This window comes from Phyllostomus hastatus, unplaced genomic scaffold, assembly GCF_019186645.2.
Source record: "Phyllostomus hastatus isolate PE091 unplaced genomic scaffold, TTU_PhHast_1.1 phas_contig_38, whole genome shotgun sequence".
NCBI lineage: Eukaryota > Metazoa > Chordata > Mammalia > Chiroptera > Phyllostomidae > Phyllostomus > Phyllostomus hastatus.
Genome location: NW_025333869.1, coordinates 10490603 through 10503084, shown reverse-complemented (window position 1 = coordinate 10503084; position 12482 = coordinate 10490603). Strand labels below are relative to the sequence as shown.

At 37.8% G+C, this 12482-nt stretch overlaps 1 protein-coding gene across 6 annotated transcripts in view; it reads left to right on the top strand.

Moving 5' to 3' along the window:
• The window catches only part of SHLD2 (shieldin complex subunit 2), a 176802-nt gene extending 165281 nt beyond the window's left edge, over positions 1-11521 (top strand). For 5 of the 6 annotated variants that reach the window (XM_045842446.1, XM_045842448.1, XM_045842449.1 and 2 more), the window contains one exon: positions 11093-11521. In XM_045842446.1, the coding sequence (XP_045698402.1) occupies positions 11093-11292 (200 nt within the window). In that variant the 3' untranslated portion in view covers positions 11293-11521. The remainder of the gene's footprint in view (positions 1-11092) is intronic. The other variant, XR_006786057.1, reaches the window with a different exon arrangement.
• Positions 11522-12482: the final 961 nt, after the last annotated feature.

Sequence of the window (12482 nt, the reverse complement as noted above, 5' to 3'; positions counted from 1 at the left end):
ATGTTTCTTTTACCTTTTCTCAGCCTCTGTGGGTCTTCATCTATCCCCTTGAGCAATAGGACTTTTCATCCTTCCTCCAGAAGTTTAAGGCTTTTGTTCCTTAAGAGAATGGTCTTGAGCGGTGTTCTGTGTGCCTTTTCTAGTTTCAGCATCTCCCCTTCTCCAGGCTTTTACCATGATGAAGCTTTCTCTGATGTCTTGCCCTTTGTCCAGTCTTGTGAGTTCCTGGTGGAGAATAGCCTATGAGGGTGCAAACTCCCCTTGGCTTTTAGCAATTCATTAAAAATGTGAACATATTCTTCCTTACTTGTTTGGACTTGTCTTTTTTCTGAGCTCTGCCCCAGGTAAGCCTGTGCTCCTGTTTTTATCTCTCCTTATATTTCAGGGTTTTTTTGTTTTGTTTTTGTTTTTCTGCTACTGCATAACCTTGACTCTCTTATTGGTTAAAAAAATTGATTTCATAGTTTATTCAGCTTTTTTTAATGATTGTTAAGGCAGGGGCCATGCTCTTTCCAGCTTTCTATATCTAATTGAAAGTCTCTGTTCTTTTTATTTGATTTCTTTATTAATTATCATTCTTTTGACTGTTTTTATTACTTTTCTCAATGTTCTTTATTGCATTTTTGGTCTTACCTTGTCAGTTTTTGAACAATGTCAATTAGTTTTTATTTTATCAGAGAAGTGCCATTCTCACATCAAGTATATATCTGTATTGTTTATTCCTGAGACAATTAAAGTCATATGTCTTGACATTTAATGAAATTGTAACCATAGTGAAAATGTGGGAACTGATTATAAAGTGGTTATCAGACCATTCAGACTATCACTAATCTCTATTTTTTTAGATTATCAAATTGAAAATATAAAATCTTTAATTATTATGAAGAATTTTCACACCTCAAAAAATATGTCATTGGCTCTCCAGGAGTCACACACCCAATCCAAGAAAGCCTAGTGTTGGTCAGAGAACTAGTACAGTTTGAGCATAGTCAATAGTGCCTTGAGTCTAGCATTGAGCAACCTGCTAAATAACTTGATTAGATGTCCTAAAAAATAAGAGGAAGAATATAGGACAAATGCGAAATACAATGACATTTCTGTCTATAATTTTAGTATTTTATATTATCAAGATTTGATATTCATTAAGTAACTGATTCAAGACTCTGTTATCTAACCAATAAATATATGTCTATACAACTATAAGAACTTTAGACTGGTTAATATAAGAGTACTTTTTTAAAAGAAATTTTTTCAGTTACAGTTGATATACAGTACTACATTAGTTGCAAGTGTACAGCCAATGATTAGACATTTATGTAGCTTACTAGTGATGATCCCAATAAAACTAGAGTCAATCTGATACCATACGTAGTTATTACAATATTATTGACTATATTCCTTATGCTATACTTTACATCCCCATGACTATTCTGTAACTACCAATTTGTACTTGTTACTCCTTTCCTCTTTCCCCCGACTCTCTCCCATCTTGAAAACTGTCAAAATGGTATGCTTACCTATAAGTCTGTTTGTCCTCTGCTGTTTATTTTGTTTTTTAGATTCCACATATACGTAATCATACTGCATTTGTCTTTCTCTCTCTGACTTATTTTTCTAAGTACAATACCCTCTAGGTCCATCCATGTTGTTACAGATGGCAAAATTTCAGTCTTTTTTTTTTATGGCTGAGTCATGTTCCATTGTATTTATGTACCACTTCTCATATGTTCATCTTCTGATGGACACTTAGGTTGCTTCCATATCATGGCTATTGTAAATAACACTGTTATTGTAATTAATGCTGCAGTGAGCATATGGATGTATATATCTTTTTGATTTAGTGTTTCAGGTTTCTTCAGATAAATAACCAATCGTGGAATTGCTGGGTCTTTCTTTGTCTCTTGCTATAGCCTTTGTTTTAAAGTATATTTTATCTGATAATAAGTAATGCTACCCCAGCATTTTTGTTTGTTTCCATTTTCATGAAATATCTTTTTCTATCCCTTTACTTTTGGTTTGTATGTGTCTTTATCTGAAGTTTCTTTTTTAAAAGATTTTATTTATTTTTTTAGAGAGGGGAAGGGAAGCAGAAAGAGAAGGACAGAAACATCAATGTGTGGTTTCCCCTCATGTGCCCCCAATTAGGGACCTGGCCTGCAGCAGGCATGTGCCTTGACTGGGAATTGAACCAGTGACCCTTTGGTTCGCAAGCCCATGCTCAATCCACTGAGCTACACCAGCCGGGGCTGAAGTTTCTAATAAGACTTCATGTGTAAGGATCTTATTTCCTTATCCATTCAGACACCTGTGTCTTTTTATTGAAGCATTTATGCCATTTGCATTTAAAGTAATTGTTGATAGATATGAATTTTTTGCCATTTTATTGTTTGTATTTTTATATTTTTCTTCTTTTTCTTAAAAGATCTTTTAACATTTCTCATAATACTGGTTTGGTAGTGATGAACTCCTTTAGCTTTTTCTTGTCTGGGAGGCACTTAGCTGTCCTTTGATTGTAAATGAAGCTTTGCTAGGTAGATAATCTTGGTTGTAAGTCCTTGCTTTTTATCATTTTAAAGTTTGTGCCAATCCCTTCTGACCTGCAAAGTTTCTGTTGAGAAATCAGCCGACAGTCTATGGGAGCTCCCTTGTGAGAAAATCACTGTTTTTCTCTTTCTGCTTTTAGGATTCTCTATCTTTAACCTTTGCTATTTTATTATTTTTATTTTATTTAAAAATTAAATTTATTGGGGTGACATTTGGTTAATAAAATTACACAGATTTCACCCTGGCCCCATGGCTCAGTTGGTTGGGTATCATCCTGTAAAGCAAATGGTCACTGGTTTGATTCCAGCCAAGGCCTGGATTGTGGGCCTGATCCCCGGTTCGGGCAGTGTAAGAGGTAAGTGGTCAATGTTTCTCTCACATATGATGGTTCTCTTCCTCTCTCTCTCTCTCTCTCTCTCTCCCTCTCCTTTCTCTAAAAAGAAACAAATAAAGGTTTTTTTAAAAAAGATATATAGGTCTCAAATGTACAATTCTATGATATATCATCTGTATATTGCATTGTGTGCCCACCACCCAAAGTCAAATCTTCTTCTGTTACTAAGGGTGGGCAAAAGTAGGTCTACAGTTTTTCATATGGAAAAAGACATGCAGGTTATGATTATCACAGTAGCTTTATGAACTCAATGGAACAGTGTACTCACAATCATAAACCTATTTTCCCCACCCCTGTATGTTAGAACCTCTTTACTCTTTACTATTCCCTCACCCCCCCTTCCCTCTGCTAACCACCATACTGTTGTTTGTGTTTATGAGTTTTTGCCCATTTGTTGTTTGTTCAATTGTTGCTTTCAGTTTTATATCTCACATGAGTGAAATTATATGGTTCTTAACTTTTATGTCTGACTTATTTAACTTAGCATATTTTCAAGATCCATCTATGTTGTTGTGAATGACAGTATTTCATCTTTTCTTATGGATGGATAGTATTCCATTGTATATATGTACTACATCTTCTTTATCCAATTATCTAATGAAGGACACTTTAGTTGTTTTCATGTTTTGGCCAGTATGAATAATACTGCAGTGGACTTAGGAGTGCATATATCTTTGCAAATAAATGTTTTTGAATTTTTCAGGAGATACACAGAAGAAAGGTTGCTGGGTCATATGGTAGTTCTATCCTTAATTTGTTGAGGAGCTTCCATACTGTTTTCCATGGTGGCTGTACAAGTTGACATTCCCACCAGGAGTGAATGAGGGTTCCTTATTCCATACAACTTCTCCCACACTTGTTATGACTTGTCCTGTTGATTATAACCATTCTATAATAGATGTGAGATGGTATCTCATCGTAGTTTTGATTTGCATTCCCTAATAGCTGGTGAAGTTGAGCATCTTTTCATATATCTGTTAACCATGTATATGAGGGGGGACCCAAAAAACCCTGGAGTTTATTTATAAAAAGTTGTATATTTATTTTTACATGTTTAAACTTCAGTCATCAAAGTACTCTCCATCTGATGTAATATACTTATCGAAATATTTTTTCCCACTGCTCAAAAAAGTTTTTGAACTAATCAATTTTGATGTCTGTTAGTGCTTCTGACATTTCTGACATGTGGAAGAGTGTTTCACCTCTTCCACATCAGCAAAATGTTTCCCTTTGGGGACTTTTTTCATTTGGGGAAACAAAAAAAAAGCCACTAGGCATGAGATTGGGTGAATGGGGAGGGTGGGGTGTGGGGGTCATGCCATTTTTTGGTCAAAAACTGTGGAACATATAGGGTAGTGTGGGCAGGTGTACTCGTAAATCACCCATTGTGAAATAGGCAAACTGATTGAAAGAATCTTCAAAAAAAAAATTCACTGAACCAAACACAGCCTCTCACAACAACACCAGCTGGTACACTGATACAGATGTGTTTTTAGAACACTCACCTAGCCTGTGTGTTCTAAATACTGGGAAGCCTGTATTACAATGGTCTGCCCTCCAGAAGATAATTCTAATTTTGGTGGGGTCCCCTCTAGTATCTTCTTGAGAGACATGTTTGTTCAGGTCCTCTGCCCATTTTTTTAATGGATTATTTATTTGTTTTGTGTTGGGTTTTATAAGTCCTTTACATATTGGATATTAACCTCTTTCAAATATCTTCTCCATTTCATTGGTTGTCTTTTAGTTTTGTTGGTGATTTTTTTTTTTTGTGCTGAAGATTTTAAATTTGTTATGGTCCCATTCATTTATTTTAGCCTTCCCTTGCCTTAGGTTCTCAGTCATAAAACCCTCTCTAAGACTAAGGTCCATACATATACTTCCTATGTTTTCTTCTGTGTAAAATATTGTTTCTGGTCTTTTTTTTTTTTTTTTAGATTTTATTTATTTATTTTTAGAGAGGGGGAAAGAGAGATAAAGAAACATCAATCTGCTGCCTCTTGCATGCCCCCAACTGGGGACTTGGCTCACAACCCAGGCATGTGCCCTGACCAGGAATTGAACCAGTGACCTTTCAGTTTGCAGGCTGGCATTCAATCCACTGAGCCACACCAACCAGGGCTTTTCCCAGTCTTACATTTAGGTCTTTGGTCCATTTTGAGTTAATTTTTGTATATGGGGACAAGCAGTAGTCTGGTTTTGTTCTTTTGCATGTGGCTTTCCAATTTTCCTAGCAGTATTTATTTAAGGGAGTTTCTTTTATTCAATGTGTTGTTGGTTCCTTTGTTGAAAATTCTTTTCCCACATACATGTGGGTAACAAATGCCATTTCAATAATGTGTCTTGGCATGGGCCTCCCTGGGTTCATCTTATTTGGTACTCTGTGCTTCTTGGACTGTTTGCCTTTTCCTTTCACCAGGTTAGGGAAGTTTTCAGTTATTATTTATTGAAATAGGTTTTAAATCCTTGCTCTCTCTCTTTTTTTTTTCTTTCTGGTACCCCTATGATGCAGATGTTGTTATGCTTGATGTCCCTGAGGTCTTTTATATTATCCTCATTTTAAAAATTCTTTTTTCTTTTTTCTGCTTTGATTGCGTGTTTTCTGCTGTCTTCCAAACCACTGATTCAAAATCTGCTTCATCTAATTTGTTGATTCTTTCTAGTGTATTCTTCATTTTAGTTATTTTAGTCTTCATTTTTGACTGATTCTTTTTTATGGTTTCTATGCCCCCTTTTATGCTTTTGAAGTTCTCATTAAGTCCTTGAACATCCTTATTATCATTATTTTGAACTCTGTGTCTGGTAGTTTGCTTGCCTCTATTTCATTTAGTTCTTTCTCTGGAGACTTTTTCTGTTCTTTTATTTGGGACATGTTTCTTTGTCTCCTCATTTTGGCTACCTCTCTGTGTTTGTTTCTGTGCATTAGGTAGATTGCTGAGTCTCCTAATCTTGGTAGGTTGGCCTTGTGTAGTAGGTGTCCTGTAAGGCCCAGTGGTGCAACCTCTCGAGTCACTTGAGCTGGTGCTCCACCTGTGTTCCCCATGTGAGCTGTGTGCACCCTCCTGTTGTAGTTGAGTATTGATTGCTGTTGGCACATCAGTGGGAAGGATAGACCCCTCAGGGTGATCAGCTAAGAGGACCAGCCTTGACTCTAGTGGGGATGCTACTGTGCAGAGGCCAACTCCACAGAACAGAACTTGCTTCAGCAGGGCTCTGGTACCTGGTGAGTTTGACGAGTGTGTTGCTCACAGAGGTGGTTTTGTAGTACTCCAGCATGATCTGAAGTGGCCACTGGGTGTGCTGGCTCTGGGGCCTCCCAGTAGGTGCAGGTTAAGGTCAGCTACTGCCTATGTCCTGCCTGGTGTTACCCAGTGTGAGCTACAAAGTGATCTGCAGATGGCTACTGATAGTGCTGGGCTTGGAGGTGCCCGGTAAAGACCAAGCCATGAAGAGTCTGGCCAGTAGTGCTGTACCTGGTACCACTTAAAAGGCAAGAGATCTGTGGTACACTGAGGCCAGATGCTGCTTGTTTGGGTTTTGTAAACTTTTTGAGAGATTTTCGGAAAGTTCATAGTATGAGCCAAGATAGGCCATTTGTACAGAAAAGCCACAGGAAGTGGCTTGAGTTGGTAGGGTCTCAGGGAATCACCAGGGCAGGGCGACTAGTGTTAGCCAAGTTGATGTAGATTCAGATGTAGCGCCAGCTACACCTACAGGGGGAGGATTCAGCAAAGAAACACTAGCCTCTACCAATACCTCTGTGTGGGTGAAAACTGCCCCTCCAAGCCATCACCTGAAAGCCAGACAATTCATTTCCTTCCTGGACGTTCGTGGGGCTTTCCAAGCTGCTGCCCCAGCACTGGAACTCAGAGTAAGTCCAACTAAATCCATGTGTGGGTCCCTTTAAGAGGAATGCTTGTAACTCCAGCAGCCCCCTGTTTACTCAGCCACCATCCCCACTGGTTTTCTTTGCCAGAAGTTATGGGTACTTCTCTCTCTCTCTCTCGTTTTTAGTATTTGTCAAATTATTTTTTAAGCATTTTTTATTTTTCAATTACAGTTGACACACATATAATATTAGTTTCAGGTGTACACTCCAGTAGTTAAACATTATATAACTTATTAAGTGATCATCTCAATAAATATCATACCCATTTGACACCATACATAGTTATTAGAATATTATTGACTATATTTCCTATGCTGTACTTTTCATCCCTGTGACTGTTCTGTAACAACCAATTTGTACTTCTTAATCCCTTCATTTCTTTTTAAAAAAGATTTTGTTAATTTATTTTTAGGGAGAAGGGAAGGAAGAGAGAAGGAGAGGGAGAGAAACATTGATGTGGGAGAGATACATTGATCAGTTGCCTCTTGCATGCCCCCAACTGGGGACCTGGACCACAACCCAGGCATGTGCCCTGACTGGGAATTGAACTGATAACCTTTCGGTTCTCAGGCCTGCACTCATTCCACTGAGCCTCACCAGCCAGGGCTCCCTTCACTTATTTTTACCCATATCACCAACTCTCATCCCATCTGGCAATTGTCAAAATGTTCTCTGTATCTGTGAGTCTCTCTGTTCTGCTTGTTTGTTGATTTTATTTTTTAGATTCAATTGTTGATAGAGATGGATGTACTGCCATTCTATTGTTCATATTTTTTATCTTTTATTCTTCTTCTTTTCCTTAACCCTGCAGAGGTTGCAGTAAAAAAAAAAAATCACAGCATAGGTCTCATGTACTTGAGATACATTCATTACTAGCATGTACTGAATGTGAAAAAAAATAAAACCACTGAAAATTTGTATTTATTATACTTATATAATAAAATACATGATTTTAAATTTATTGTAGTTACATTCTAGAAATTATTAAACAAAGAAATATAAAAACAAAGAATACAAATTTTTCTTTTCAAGTAACAAAAACAGGGATATTGCTAAAAATACAACAAAAAATGTCTTTAACATTAATTAATCAGAATCTTTAATACTTGGGTTTGCAAAAAGTTTGTAACAGTCATCATAAACAATATTGCTATGTTCAAGGCATAAATACTTTTCACAACACTTAAAATAATATATTGATATGCAACTTGTTTTGGTTATATAGCACCTAATGCATCTTTTTCTTTTTCTGCTTGTTGAGGGAGTTGTATCTGTATTGTCATTGGAATTTCCATCAATTTGTGTTAGTCACGTACAGGCATGCAGCTAGTCACTTGAACCTGTGCACCTGATGTATGTAACAATATTTAAGAAAAGAGTTTGTATCTCTCAGATCATCTGTGACTTCTGCAGGGTTAAAAAAGACCCTTTAACATTTCATGTAATACTGATTTGGTGGTGATGAGCTCTTAACTTCTTGTCTGGCAAGCTCTTTATTTTCCTTCAATTCTATTGAAAATAAATAGTAGCTTTTCTGGATATTGTGATCTTGGTTTTAGGTCCTTATTTTTTCATCACTGTGAATATTTCTTGCTAGTTCCTTCTGGCCTGCAAAGTTTCTGTTGAGAAATCAGCAGGCAGTCTTATGGGAGCTCCCCTGAAAATAATTAATTGCTTTTCTTTTCTCTTTCTTTCTCTCTCTTTTTAAATTATTTATTCATTCATTCATTCATTCATTTATTTTGAGAGAGAGAGATTGATTTGTTGTTCCACTTATCTATGCATTCATTGGTTGACTCTTCTGTGTGCTGTGACTGGGAATTGAACACACAATCTTGGCATATCAGGATAATGCTCTAACCAGCTGAACTACTCAGCCAGGGCTCTTATTGCAAATCCTCTCTTTGTCTTTAACCTTTGGTATTTTAATGATGATGTGTCTTGGTGTGGGCCTCTTTGGGTTCATCTTGTTTGGTACTCTCTGCACTTCTTGTCTTGTATGTCTATTTCTTTCACCAGGTTATGGAAGTTTTCTGTTGTTATTTTTCAAATAGGTTTTCAATTTTTTGCTGTCTTCACTTTCTGGCACCCCCATGATGTGAATATTGGTACACTTGAAGTTTTCCCACAGACTCCTTACACTGCTCTCATTTTTTAAAATTCTTTTTCTTGTTGTTGTTCTGATTGAATAATTTTGCTTCCTTATATTCCACATCACTGATTTGATTCTTGACTTGATCTGCTTTACTGTTGATTTCCTGTAAATTATTCTTCATTTTAGTTAATGTATCCTTCCTGTCTGACTGCTTCTCATTTATAGTTTCTAAGTCCTTTTATATGCTTTTGAAGTCCTGTCTAAGTTCATCTACTCTTCTTGTAGATTCATTGAGCATCCTTACATCCAGTGTTTTGAATTCTGCATCTAATAGATTGCTTGTCTTCCTTTTGTTTAGTTCTTATTCTGAAGTTTTGTTCTCTTCTTTCATTTGGGCCATATTTCTTTGTCTCCTCATTTTGGCATCCTCCCTGTGTTTGTTTCTATGTATTAGGTAGAGCTGCTACATCTCCCAGGCTTGGTAGAGTGGCCTAATGTTGTAGGTGTCCTGTGGAGTCCAGTGGCACACTCTCTTGTTCACCCAAGCTGGGCATTCCAGGTGTGTCCACTGTGTGGGCTATGTATACCCTCCTGTTCAGTCAGGCCTTGATTGCTATTGGCACATTAATGGGAGGGGTTTACCCCTAGGCTGATTAGCTTCAAGAACTGGCTGTGACCACCATGGAAGATCAGCTGTACAGGGGTCCATTCCATGGAGCAGGACTTCAGTGGAGCTGTGGTGCCTGCTGTGTTCACCCCATGAGTGTGTTGCTCATGGAGATGGTTGGGTGGTGGTGCTTCAATATGGTCTGAAACTTTCCACTGGGTACTGACTCTAGGTCCTCTTGAGAAGGTGCAGGTCAGCTCCCACCTGTGTTCTGTATAGGACCACCCAGACTGAGTTACATATCAATCTGTAGGTGGCTGCTACTTGTGCTGGCATTGGAGGTGCCCAGAAGAGGCCAAGCTGTGAACCAAGGTCATCTGCCACTAGTGCTGGACCTGGGGCCACTTAGCAAGAGATACAGAACACCCAAGGCCTGATGCTGCTTGTTTGAAAGATTTTAGGAAAGTTTGAAGACTGAGCCAAGACAGGCCATTTGTATAGAAAAGCCCCTGGAAATAGCTTGGGTGATCCTTCAAGATGGGTGGGGCTAACAGTGCTAGCCACATTGGTGGAGACTCAGCTATTTCATCCACCTGCCAGCTTTTTGCGGGGAGGGCTCAGAAAAGAAACAGTGGTATCTTCTAGCACTTTTGTCTGAGAGAAAGCTGCCTCTCCAGTTCTTGCCCTGATGCCATACAGTTCAGCTCCTCCCCATATGTTCCTGGTGCTTTTTGAGCTGTGGCCCCAGTGTTCAAACTCAGAAGTTAGTCCAAGTAAGTCCTCGTGTTGGCCCTTTAAGAGGAACATCTGTGACTCTAGAAGTCCTCCATCTCCCTCAGCTACAATCCCTGTTGGTTTTAACAGCCAGAAGTTATGGGGTTTTCTCTTCCTGGCACTGGAACTCTGGGCTCGGGGCCGGGTGTGGGGCTAGGAACCCTCTCTCCTCCGAGGGGACCTCTGCAACCAAAGTATCCTTCCTGATTTTTAACTGCCACATGTGGGTGTGGGACCATCACATCCTGGGGTTCTTTGCCCCTCCTACCAGTCCCTAGGTGGCTTCTTATATCATTAGTTATAGGGTTTCTGTTCAGCTAGATTTCAGGTGGTTCTCATTTATGGTTGTTCTGTGGTTTAGTTGTAAGATTAATGTGGTTATGGGAGGTTGCCAGTACTGTGTTTACCTATTCTTCCATCTTGACTGGAAGCCTAAGAATACTTTCCTGATAATGGACAAACCCTTTTTTTTTTTAGGCTAAATTTAAGAAAAATTAATCTCAGCTCTTCCATTGTTTTAAGAAGCAATAGCTGCACCATAGTAGCAGCGCTGTCAGTTTGAATAGTGTGTTATCTATGACTTCCCTCCATGATCAGCAGGAATTGCATGTCGTCATTCTAGAGTAACTTCAGCAACATATGACTAGAAAGAGAAGGAAGAAAAGGAGAAATTTAAAGTAGAATTGGGACTTGAGAAAGCAAGGGAAACAATGAACCCTTCATTCAGTGTGTGTGTTTCTGTCAACTGGGAAGACACTAAGAGCTGTGTATTTGTGTTTTCATGTTCCTCAGCCCCTTCCTCAGAGATCACCTACGGCATGGTTGCAGCAGACTTGTTCCACTCCCTGCTGGCAGGTGGCGGTGCACCTTGTGTAGTGAAGGTGCAAAGCCTCTTTGTGTTAGATGAAAACAGCTACCCATTGCAACAAGATTTCTCCCTACTGGATTTTTTTCCTGATGGTGTAAAGCATGCATCCTATGCCCTTCCCTGAGACCAGATGAAGAAACTGCAAGAACTTTAAGGAAGACAACTGAAATGATTTGTTTTTTGAAACAAATGAATGACAGGGCTTTTGCCTGGGGTTTTTAAATATACAGGTGTGGGCAAAAGTAGGCCTACAGTCGTTCCTGTGCAAAATAAATAAAATATAATAATACAAGAATAAACTGTTTTATATACTCACAGCTATAAACCTACTTTTGCCCATCCCTGTATTTTATAAAGAGCTAAATAAATATATTTTATAAAGAGCTAAATGTATAAATTAAAACTTTTTTTCTCAGAAAATTCTGTTAGAATTTTTGTTTTTGTCTTTTCCTTTCTTCTAAGGCAGTGATTTTCAACCTTTTTCAATTCATGGCACATGTTAACTAATTACTAAAATTCTGCAACACACCAAAAAAATTCTAGATTTTGTCTATCTGACAAATAGGTATAATTTTGATTTATTCACACCAGATGGCTATTGTGTTGGCTGTTGTCATTTTTTTTTTTGTTTGACAATCTAAGAGAAAAGAGATCAGTGTCTCTGACTAAATAGTCAGGTATTGCATGTTTTAAAAATTCTTATGACACACCAGCTGAAAATTGCTCTTCTAGAGAAATGATCTAGTAATAAAGGCAATACATCCCCTATGAAATTAAAGTTTACTTTATATAGTCCTTGCTACATTCCAGTCACTATGCTAAGTACTGGGGATGTAGATGTAAACCATTTCCTCAGGAATTGCTTTTCTGCTCTACTCTGTTTTCCCTTATTCCGATTTTAATGAACTATCAACATGAGGTGGTTTCCTTAATTATAACTCTACACAATAATGGATTAGTGCATATAAGCCTATGTTTAGACAAGTTCAAGATAAGCATGTCTTTTTATAAAGAAGCATTGAAAATGAAGGAAACAAGGTCATGTTTCCTTATATAAAGGGAAGAAGAGAGTCATATTATCAGTTCACTTCTAGGATTTGAGTGCCTCACTGAATTTACTTACCAAAAAACATTTAGCAATTTGTTTTATCATTATGATTGTAGAAGAAGCTCATATGAAATGGTAATCACCATTGAGGAAATATGTAGTGATATTTAACCTATAAGTTTAGAGTATGTTGAGAATTCATAGATTAATAATGTTGCTTGAACAATTAAATTCATGATGAAATGAACAATTCTATTTTACTAGGT